At 31.9% G+C, this 11776-nt stretch overlaps 2 protein-coding genes across 7 annotated transcripts in view; one reads left to right on the forward strand and one right to left on the reverse strand.

Moving 5' to 3' along the window:
• The window catches only part of Hnf4 (Hepatocyte nuclear factor 4), a 39927-nt gene extending 30036 nt beyond the window's left edge, over positions 1 to 9891 (forward strand). For 5 of the 6 annotated variants that reach the window (XM_087408884.1, XM_011064103.2, XM_011064102.2 and 2 more), the window contains 6 exons: positions 793 to 994; positions 1134 to 1228; positions 1794 to 1939; positions 2469 to 2748; positions 5988 to 6149; positions 6909 to 9891. In XM_087408884.1, the coding sequence (XP_087265010.1) occupies positions 793 to 994; positions 1134 to 1228; positions 1794 to 1939; positions 2469 to 2748; positions 5988 to 6149; positions 6909 to 7381 (1358 nt within the window). In that variant the 3' untranslated portion in view covers positions 7382 to 9891. The remainder of the gene's footprint in view (positions 1 to 792; positions 995 to 1133; positions 1229 to 1793; positions 1940 to 2468; positions 2749 to 5987; positions 6150 to 6908) is intronic. The other variant, XM_011064105.2, reaches the window with a different exon arrangement.
• On the reverse strand, positions 9852 to 11376 carry Psf3 (DNA replication complex GINS protein PSF3). The gene is made up of 4 exons (XM_011064110.2): positions 11172 to 11376; positions 10513 to 10657; positions 10287 to 10416; positions 9852 to 10218 (listed from the first exon to the last, which is right to left on the reverse strand). The coding sequence occupies exons 1-4, from the start codon at positions 11275 to 11277 to the stop codon at positions 9991 to 9993; spliced, it is 609 nt and encodes a 202-aa protein (XP_011062412.2). The 5' UTR covers positions 11278 to 11376; the 3' UTR covers positions 9852 to 9990.
• Positions 11377 to 11776: the final 400 nt, after the last annotated feature.

Raw genomic sequence — 11776 nt, forward strand, 5'->3', positions numbered from 1 at the left:
TTAATTCGTAGCGTTTTACAAGTGATGGGAAGTACTTTCATTAATGTATTTTTTAATGCTCATGTGAAATAAATAACATTCTTTCATTAAAAAACGCTACGAATTAATTCCAACACCTAATATCTGTTTTTATATTTCCTCTATTCAATACCGAAATTTACTTATGTGTATACGATCGGTATACGCTAATTAATTTTACTCAAATTAATAATATTATAATAATATAATGATATTAGTGAAATAATATTACGATTATAATATTAATAATGGTAATATATTAACTTTAATTAAATTAATAATGAAATATATTGAATTATTTTATGACGAAAAAATTTTGAATATTTTGAATACTATTTGAAACTGAAAAGTTATTGAAAATCTAAAAATTCTTGAATATTTTGAAAGACTTGAATATTTTTGAAATATATATTTCTTGTTATAAGACTTTACATTTTCTTATCTCAAGTGGCCTCTTCTTTTATGCAGACACAGATAACGAATTTATTTTTAAGAATTATGATTGCTTTAATGTACATATTTGTGTGCAGCCTCAAGAAAATTTTTTCCTTACATTTTCAAAAGTTTCAAATATTTGCAACTTTAAAATTTTTCAAAAATTTTTGGTTTTAAATAATTTATATAACTAAAATGTTCTAAAATTTAAAACAAGGATTTGATCTATTGCTAGTGTTAATCGCTTCATCGCCCCTGAAAAAAATAAAGAGATCGTCGCTCATCGTGTACTATGTCAAGAAGAAAATAAAGAGAATATTTGTCTGTTTCATGTCGCAGACGCAGATATAGGCATGGGAGCAGGTGCAGCAGGTGGTCCTGTCCTGGCTCTTCCCGGTCCAGGAGTCAATGCCGCCCTTTCACAAACATGCGCCATATGTAGCGATCGCGCCACGGGGAAGCATTATGGCGCTGCATCTTGCGATGGCTGTAAGGGTTTCTTCCGCCGATCTGTTAGAAAAAATCATCAGTACACATGCAGGTATGTTTGTATTATAATATTTTAGCGAAAATCGATGTTATCCGACATGTATTTTAGCAATCTTGAGTTGCCAAGCAAGTGTGATGTAGCGAAGCTTGATTTCTTGAAGGAAATATCCTCCTCTTTTTTTTTAATACAGATTTCAAAGGAAGTGCCCGATTGACAGGGATAAGCGAAATCAGTGTAGGTACTGTCGATTACGGAAATGCTTCAGAGCCGGTATGAAGAAAGAGGGTGAGTTTGTTTTGCGACGAAGTCGTTTGTCGCGCACTACGAAATTTTGCTTTCAAAAAGCATAGCATGCCTGTTGGATATTTAAGGACATCAATTTCGTCCGAAATTGTTTTAAACACAATTTTCAACAAAATGGCGACCATTTAAGTTACGAAATGTTCGTTGAAAATTTAATCACGATTTTAGAACATCATTTAAGATTAAAATGAGACCAAAATCATTTCTTTTAAATGCCTAGAAATCAAGAGGAATCATAAAGCTTATTAAATTTATTGTATTATATCTCAACTAGAGAGATTAATATTTTTAACTTGTTTTTTAATATTTAAAATATAAATTTTTAATTCGTACTAAATTAAATTATTAAAGTAAATTATTAGCAGCACAATATTGCATGCTAAAGACAACTTATTTTTCGACCCGTCACTCTGGTGTCCCTTCTCTTGCTTAATATGTGTGAGAAAGAACACTCGATTTGAAAACTTTTTTTTTATGCGAAACTAATTTTACTTTTCTGCTCGATGAGTAGGGAGCTTATGTTAAAAATTCCTGATAATTTTCACAGCCGTACAAAACGAAAGGGACCGGATAAGTTGTCGGCGACCTAGCAATGAAGATCCGCCTGATAAGAATAAAGGTCCGTCGAAAGAGGACGTGGTAAAGGCGGATACACGTGCCGAAATGCTCAGCAAGCATGTTGGCGGATTAGAGGTGAATGACTTGACCTCTGGTCAAATTAAATATTTATATATTGTCATTCGTTAAAATACGTACATAAAAATTCGACACATTGTTTAATCGTTGCTGTTCATTTTCATGAATATTATGTGTTTAGCAGTCTTGTTATCAAGCGTTTTATCAAACGAGCATTATAAAATTAAATTCTTAAATTCGACAATGATCGAATATGCTTCATTTCTTATTTTGAAAATGAAACAGTAATAATGAAGTTATCATACTTACAAGCTTACAGTTAAATACGTTTATCCAAAGAATGTAATTTTTTAAACATTCTTTTTTAACGCTTAAAATTAATGTTGTAAATTATTTATTATGATTAATTATTATTAGATAAAAAGAAGGAGTAATATTTTTCCGTTTTTTTTTTACATTAAAGTTGTTTACTCACCATTACTATGATTGTGATGATTCAAAAGCGAGAACATGTACAATAAAAGTTCTTGCAAAATATTGCATTAATATGGAAATGTTAATAAAATAATATTTTCAATTCATATAGCTCCAGCAGCCAGACAGTCCGAACGGCGAAATTGATCTCAGTACGAAACGAATAGCTGGGATAAACGACGTGTGCGATAGCATGAGGGAACAATTATTGATCCTGATCGAGTGGGCCAAGTGCTTTGACGAATTCAAAGCGCTGTCACTGGATGATCAAGTAGCGTTGCTGAGGGCCCACGCGGGCGAGCATCTTTTGTTGGGGGTGGCTAGGCGTAGTAGAAACTTCACGGACGTCCTACTGCTCGGCAATGATTGCATCATTATGAGGAATTGTCCTGGTATGCAAAATTTACAGATTTATTATGGGTGTCACGGTTGTTCTTAAAGTTTTTTCTTTTCCGAGCGAGCAGTGTCGAGCGAAAATTCCAATGCGTGTATATGATAAAAACCTGACAAAATATGTGTACTTGAGAAATATCTTAAGTACGTGTTTTCGAAAAGAGAAGGTGACTCGTCGAACGCGGCTCTTTAAGTGATCTTTAAATGCTCAATATTATTGTGCAATTATTTTGTATATTAATGCCCTCTTTGAACATTTCAAAACAAACAGTCTGAAGGCACAATAAAGCCTTCAGTCATTCAATAATATTGTAAAATATTAAATATTATACAATAATATTGATGCTTTAGGAGCTGCTTAGCATTTTCAGAAGTCCACCTCTTAGTCTCGGTTTGTCAAGACACATGAATGCATATTGACAAAGTTTCATAAGTACGTTCGACATCAATCTACGCTCCGTTCAGGCTTATTGCTAACATTTATATGACATGTTTTGGCTTCGCTAAATAATGATATTAAATACATAACAATGGAACGTGTGCATATGGGCGAAATGGAGAATATGCTTAAAAATTTTCTGAGATTGATAATCCTCCTTTTTGGATTAAAGTAAATACGAGAGATGAATATTAAGCAAATCTTGCTCAGTTTTTTCTGGCGTGCGTTACGTAAACGAATTCATCGTATCTTCCTTTATGCATACCAACTGCAAAATATAGAAATTAATATAAATATGAAACGTTCAAACAAGAAGTAATAAATAGAAAGAGAACGATTTTATAAGTCTACTGCAAGGACATTTCTTCATTTAAGATTTTTGTTTTTTTCATTGCAGCTAAATTGAAGAATTACATTTCGTAAGTTAAAATCGATTATTTTTTTTGGTAAAATGCACCGTAAATTCTTCTTATTAAGTCATATATATTAAATCAAAATAAATGGATGAAACAAAGAATTTGCCTTCTTTTTAATAAGTAAGATTTGAAAAGATTAATCTTTACTGTAAATATACATATAAGCAGCATTTCCCGCACATATAGAACGTATTGGAAACGTTCCAACAGCATGAATATGTGGTTTCTTATCAAGCGAACAAAGATATCTTGACTACCATCGACAAAAGTCGTCAATATTAGAGCGTCCTTTTGCACAGTCTGTGTCAGCATATTTTTCCAAGAATTGTGTACGCTTGAAAGAGAATCTCTTCTTCTAAATAGCCGATTCTAAATAGCAACCTTCACCTTTTCGCTTACGTAATTCATCGTTCATGTATGTGTCGCCGATATCATGATTTATTCGAGCACTTACGTGATGCGATGCTTTCTTCAAAACGTTATATCCCGTTTCACCATCCCGTAATAAAATTATATGTGTAACCACACATCAATTTTAAATAGTGATTTCATTCATTAGAGAAGGAAAAGAGTTTCTTGAATGAAAAACACAGCTAGAGAACTAGCGATTGTTTTCGTTCGTTTATAAATAGTTTTCTTCTCAATAAATACGTAAAACACGCAAACAATTTATATTTTATATTTTAATATTTTATATTTTAATATTTTATCGTGAACATAGGTCTTTCCTCGCATACCGGATCTATTTGGTGAGTCGCGAGATATAAAAATACCTCTTGAATATAAAATTTCTCTACGATTTCCTTTCCGAATATGCTAAATTTGAGTTATGTTGCGATTATGTTAATGTTTGATTATGTTTCTATATTAGTGTAAGTTTTAGATTTATGTAATGTGTTATAAATATACACATAATTCTAACCGCCTTATGCGGTTTTATATAAGAAGCATGAAATCATTGAATGGGAATTGATTTTACTTAAACCCCTGAAACTTTTTTACATTGATGTTTGATAGTCACAGAGAGAGATTTTGCTGAAGTATCTAAAAATTTAAATACAGATACAGATTTGAAAATAATTTTGGCAGAACATCAAAATAATTATGTAAGACGCTTATACTAGCTACTAGAATGTCAAAATTTGTGTGATCTTGCTGTTCGTCATACTTGAGATTTCTAATTACTTTAATAGTCTAACAAAATTATTTTTATATCTACAGCCAAATGTTTAGATATTTCAGCAAAATCGTACTTCCATGTATAATCATCACGATATATCAATCTAATTGCTGTAAATCGGAATAATTTTGTAAAAGAGATGATTTTCGTAACGCAATGTTCTTTTTTCGTTCAAAATTTAACAATTTATTACATTACGAGAACAAATTGTTGTGTCGTATTATGCGACCAATAAAAGGAACGCCATCTATTTATCGCGAGCTAATCGTATTTTGCAATGTAAAACATTTTCGGATGATATGTTATCTGTCTTTGTTATTAACTTTACTTAATGGAAGAAGGCTTGATGTTTAGGGAGATCACGCGCAAAGCGACTCATTGAATTCGAAATCTTTTTAATTACGATAAATGCGCAAGTAAGCAAATCTTACCATATTTTGTCGATAATTAAATTTCAACTTTGCGCTGAAGAATAACAATAAATTTAAATTGAAATTGTAAATAAGATCCAGATTTGTTGATCTGGGGATAATTAATTACTCAAGAGTACGAATATCTGCAATAAACGAACATATGAATAAATTATCGAATCTTAATATTCGAAGAATCGAATTTACCCGAATCTGTAATTTTCTCAGCTACATTCATAGCCTAATTCATATCGCGAAAATTTGTGCTTACTTTATAATATAATAATGAATCGCAACGCGCTGATAATTTATTATTTTATTAACTAAATGTTTCGTCTGTTTTCGTTGCACGATTATGGGGCTTAGGTGGTTGACTGAGTCCGGAATTCGTGTGTTAAGTATGTCACTTTAAAATGCATGTCAATGCATGAACATCAATGTTTGGTTTGGCGATACCTATTATAAGTTGGTGCAGAAAGTCCTTATGTATTTATCCATCCATATTTATCATATAAGATCAATATAAGATCAAAAATAAATTTACAGCAAAGTTGTAACTCTGTTTTCATACAGGAAAAAAAATTTCAATTTTTCAATTCCCTTTCAAGAAATTTAAAAAATAAGGTCTTTATTTATTTGTTATGAAATTTGACGGAGGAATGAATCTTTTGTGCACCGACTTACAATTAATATCTGCAAGGCGCAGATATTCTTTTTTCCTTTTTTTTGTTCCACACCGGACTCAGTTTCTATGGGATAAATGAAGGAACAACGGTGTAATCGCGTCTATCAGTAATATCGTTGCAATTTGTAGAAGGAAGCAACCAGCAGGACAACCTGGACATCAGTAAGGTGGGCATCAGGGTGATGGACGAGTTGGTGAAACCGTTTCAGAAGATCAAGATCGACGACACGGAGTTCGCTTTTCTCAAAGCCATCGTGTTTTTTGACCCGAGTGAGTTTATAAATTCGAAGGATCATCATGGGACAATTCGATGATCGCGATTTGCAACGCAGAATCAAATGGAATAGAAAATATTACCAATAGATGCAATAAATGCGTGCTGTTAATGTAGATCGAATACGATTCGCTCATCACAATCTCTACATTCTTGTGGTCAATTCGGTCTCGTTGAGGCAATCATGTCTCGCGGTTTCACCAGGCTTTTATAAACGACGCAAATCATTACTTATTTATAGATATCAGTGATACAGAGAGAAAAAATTGCGAATCCCAATTCACGTTGATGCATCGAGTAAACCGATTAACTTAGTATTACATCATGATATCTTTATTCAAATATTACATGACTTTATAATTAACGCGATTCAAAGTTGAGAATCGTGGCAATTGAATTCTTAATTACGTTTGTCATTTTTCGATTAATATTCTAAAGATCGACAGTTCTCCTGTCGAAAATCGATTGCTAATATCAAAATTATTGTTTGTAATGCATTCTTTAAAAGAAAACAAAAGTCGTTGTTATCTGATCTCTCTGCTGAAGATTTCTTTTCCAAATCAGAGAAAATGGACGCGCACATCTAAAAAAAAAGAGTCATTAAAATCTTGAGCGGTTAGCTGGAGATTTTTTCCGTCAGCTGGAGAATCGGAGATTCCTTTAAAAAGTCAGTTTCTAACCGAAAACCAAAGAATTGACAATCGTCATTTAATGACAATTAAGCTTTTTCCTTATATATTCTCCGTATTTTGCAGACGCGAAAGGACTGAGCGATCAGAAGACAGTTCGAGAGTTGCGCCACAACATCCAGATAAAGCTCGAGAATCACATTAGCGATCACCGCTGCGATTTACCAGGTCACTTCGGCGATATCTTGTTGATGTTACCAGCTCTGCAGTCGATCTCATGGCAGATGGTCGAGCAGATTCAGTTTGTTAGGCTGTTCGGGGTAGCACACATCGATAATCTACTTCAGGAAATATTTCTAGGCGGTACCACGTCGGAGATGAACGGCACTGCTACCCCCTTACCGATCTCGAACACCGCGCCGGGCAGTTACATGAGTAGCAACGAGAGTCCCAGCAGCCCCTTGACGCCAGCGAACACTGGTGACTTGAGCCCGCAAACCGATCAGATGCCCGTCATGATTCTGAGAGATCTCACGCCGAATCAGGACTTCAGATACTTCAAGCAGGAGCCCAGTCTCGAGCCCGAGACTAGCTTCTGACTAGCTTGGGAAACTGAGCTCATTGTTGGATAGCCAACGTTCTGCTCAAAAATTGTTGCTCAATTAACAAAACAGCTCGTATTATGTTAGTCGAATCAAATGTGATTGTTGATCCGAAAAATAAGATGAAGTGAAAGAGACGAAAGATCGATATATGTTGTGCAACATATGAGAGGAGTTAGCGCGAAAATATCCAGATTTATATGATTGTAATTTAACGACGCGGAAGTGATCACGTTTTCTAGTTGTGATTCACGATTAGCCAAAGCCTGCTCACTTGTATAGATAACGATTGATCGTTAATCAAGATGAATGATAATTTGATAAGCGATAAAATCGTGTCTTGCCACTATTTTACTTGCTATTACTACTGTCGCGACAGTATTCGGATCGTTTTTAAAAGGTCAGAAAACGAGAATAACACGTGTACTGTAATAATAATCGTGCAATTGACAATAATAATCCCTAGGTAGCATTGAACATTTCCAATCAGTCAAGTATATTGAAACAGCTTTATCAAATTTTTGTCAACTGAAAGATTACAAATTTGATGTAGAATTATCTGTTACATTAGATGTGCGACATCAAAATGCCACAAAAAAATGTAATTGCAATATTGCTAAAATGTTCCATACTATCTCGATCATTAGCGACTAATTTGAAGCAGGGATTAAAACCGATGCAATTGAAATGAGTTTCTGTTTGCAAAAAGTATGCAAAAGGAAGAATTCCTTGCTTTATCATAATTGATGCAACACTTTTATTATGTAACTAATATTAATAAGGATCGATTTTCTGTGTCTTACGATGTCGAAATTCGAATTCACCAAAATAAAATCGGTTTCAAATCCTGATTTAGAGAATAGAAAATAAGGTCATATCCGATTATTATATTTTTATACATAGAATTAAGTAATTATACATTGAAAATCGAGTAAGTAGATGGAAACATCAAACATTGATGTAACGAGAAATACATATATATATTTTTTTCTATTATTCTATTCAGTCCGAATTGGTTGAATAGCGTTGTAATTCGTGATGTAATGTAAATAGCATGATGCAGCAACGTATAATAATGTATAACATTCCAAGTATAGAGGTATCGAAGCAAGCGTTATAGTCTTAAGATAGCTGATGGGACGCGCTAACGTAATCATCGAATGTGGGTCCCCTGCAAAATGAAAAGTGCGCCATTGCAATGCAATTTACCATTAGTAGCAGTAGTGATGAGGAATGCATAGGTGTCGGCCATTTTGTGTGTACGAATGTCGAGCGATAAGCCGATACGACGGCTGTATCTAATAAAAAAAATGGCTAGTGCATCTTGGATGCCTTCGAGGAACATACATGACACGGTGTGATATAGTGCATCATTACATCCTTGTTTATCAATGTTAAACAAGAATAAGATGATCACCGTGTTGTACTGAGTCGCTTGTTGGAAGGCATCCCTTATCGCGGTGTTAGTCTTTAGTCTCATTTTAAAATGTCAATGCTGACATATATGGCCGGATAGAAAGCAATAGCATAATAATCGGATAACAAGTAAAGTTAACGATGTAGAGAAGTTAATGAGTACAGATTATTACGAGTAATACAAATACACGTCTATTGTATAAACATACATCGATCGCATAATGATTTGAATTATAATTTTTACAAAGTTATAATTACGCGAGAACAATTGTAAACCACGAGAAAATTTTGTGCGAATATGGACTAGCGAATCGCTTCCATTTTTCAAAGTATTCGATTTGAAAAGCTATTATGATAACAAAAATTTGCAAATCATTTTATTTACAACTGTATATTTTCTTTGTTTATATAAATTCAACTAATTTGATTTTTGCTTGATGCAATAATTTTATGAATATGCGATATTTGCATTATATTCTGTAGTTTCTCATGACATGTATTCAGTGTCAAACATATACACACATATATATATATATATATATACACACACATATATATATATATATATATATATATATATATCTATATTTATATCTATAAACAAAGTTTCACAACACATAGTACTATATAAAAGACATATTTTAATATAAGTAGATATCGTAATTAGTTCGGCAAACATATTTTATATTTTTGTACGAAGAGTTTAATAAATATTAATGTTTAATGTAAGGTATAAATTAATGCAAGAAGAAACGCGCGTAATTTCATTATTAATAATAAAACGATGTTCCACTGGCAAGTGTAACATATATTAGTGTTTCATTGTATATGTCTAAGATATTTTAACAGTTTTTAGTCATGGGTTGTGAAATAGATATTATTATCTTTCGTTGTATGATTCTTTATATATTGTTGACAGTTCGAATGTGACTGATTTCATATGAGATACGTATGTATATATTATATATATAAATAAAATTTTTATTTGTTATTTAATAAGTAATAAGTTACACAGATATATATTTGTATCTTTAAATAAAGGGATATGTAGTTTTAATGTATAAAACAATAAATTTTATTTAATATTACAATCGCGTTTATTATATTAATCACTCGTATAAAAAATTATATCGCACAAATATATAATATTTATTTTATCATATATACATATATCGTATGCAGTGCACTTTTTAATCCAATTCATAATCCGTTCGTTTTCGTTTCTTAAGATTTACAGCGCTCTGTGAAGTTTCAATAATGCATGAACCTTTTCTTAACCATTCGTTCAATTGTACTTTGGCCTTTCTGCCTGTGAGAAACAAGTCTCTCTCTAATCTTGGCAGTAAGCTGTTAAGCATAGGATCAGAAACAGGATTTTGTGCCCAGTCCATAATCAATCTAAATCGCGATCTAAAAGTCTGAAAAACACAGAACAATTAAACAATGAATGTAAACTAATGAATAGTTTAAAGTTAATACCACTTACTAATAGCAAACTATCAATTATCATTTCGCAATCACGATTGTTGAATTTCCTCAAATACATTCCTAGTTCGTAATAATATGGATTCCATTTATTTAGTACAACAGTACAAGCATCTGCTAATAAAATTTCTCTATAATAAATATGAGAAGCAAATTGTTAGAAAATTCTCCTTATCAGAAATTAATTCTATTACGTGTATACAAACTAGTACAAAGCCTTCCAGTACCTGTAGCCTTCCTTATATGTTTTGGGAATGTCTACACTGACTATTGATTCTCTTACTTTATTTAGTGGTTGCGCTAACCACAATGGAAGTTCCAACTTCGCACCTGATTTTAGATCCTCTGACTCAGAGGATAGATCCAGGAAACCTATGTACAATACAATGTAAAACGATCATATGTATAAAAATAAACTCTATTTTCTATACAAAACATATACAACATGAGGAATAAAATATTTGATGTTTAGAATAAAATTAGCTGTTTAATTTTGTTGCAATTTTTATTATAATTACAAGTTAAAACTTGATTAATAACTATATTATTGTAAGAATAACTATATTATTGTAACTATACACAATTATGTAAAATAATCATTAATATTTATAAGAAATAAATTCTTATTTTTTACACAATAAATCACATTAACATAAGGAATAAAATATCTGTCTAGGAAAAATTAATTGATAATTTTATTGCAACTTTAATTATAATTTCAAATTAAAATCTTAATTAATAAGTATATTACGCAGAAATGTCCGTCTGTGAATAAAAGAAGTACAAGAAGAAGTCTGCTTGTTTTTGTTATAATGTTATATTTAAGTCTAATAAACAATCTGTGTTTTAATAGAGAAAAGGTGTAATAAAATTTTGATCAGCTTACCTAAGCGAGGTAGCGTAACTTCTATCTTGCACGATATTCGTTCTTCCGTACACAAAATATCCGTTAGGGAAAAATAATCCGGCACATAACTATAAGACAACGTCATTCTGCCTTTTCTAATATTGTTTTGAAAATCTCAACAGCCTCCGTCATTGCATCTGTATATTTGCACTTGCTGATCAATAATCAGCGCCTCTTACGAAATAATATTGCATTTCTTTACCTCTCTTTTTTTCCTTCTCCTTTGATAAGAAACTTTGATTATGGATTAACATGGAATGGTAATGTAGGGGACACAATTTTTTACCTACATCGAGAACCTTTAGACACTTTTATGCATGTGTATGAAGTATATGTATTAGTGCACTACTTGTATAAGCGCAGTACTTTTTAAATTTTATAATTTCATTGTGTTTAATTATGCTAAGTTTAATTATGCTAATTATGTAACTTCATTCCATATTTCAGAAAATAAAAAAAATTATAATTTTTACAGCCCCGCACTTTCCGAATTTTGAATTTTCTTTAATTGTGTTGTATTACACTTTTGTATACAAAAGTGAAGACAATGGTTTATAAAATTTAAAGTACAATTGAATAAAGCT

The sequence above is a fragment of the Acromyrmex echinatior genome, chromosome 8 (assembly GCF_024713525.1).
Source record: "Acromyrmex echinatior isolate Ae372 chromosome 8, ASM2471352v2, whole genome shotgun sequence".
NCBI classification, from domain to species: domain Eukaryota; kingdom Metazoa; phylum Arthropoda; class Insecta; order Hymenoptera; family Formicidae; genus Acromyrmex; species Acromyrmex echinatior.

Coding starts and splice junctions, on each gene's coding strand:
- Psf3 (XM_011064110.2), bottom strand. CDS start 11,277: ATGACGTTGTCTTATAGTTATGTGCCGGATTATTTTTCCCTAACGGAT. Junction 10,417..10,512: donor ACATATAAGGAAGGCTACAG/GTACTGGAAGGC, acceptor TATTTATTATAG/AGAAATTTTATTAGCAGATG. Junction 10,219..10,286: donor TAATTGATAGTTTGCTATTA/GTAAGTGGTATT, acceptor TGTGTTTTTCAG/ACTTTTAGATCGCGATTTAG.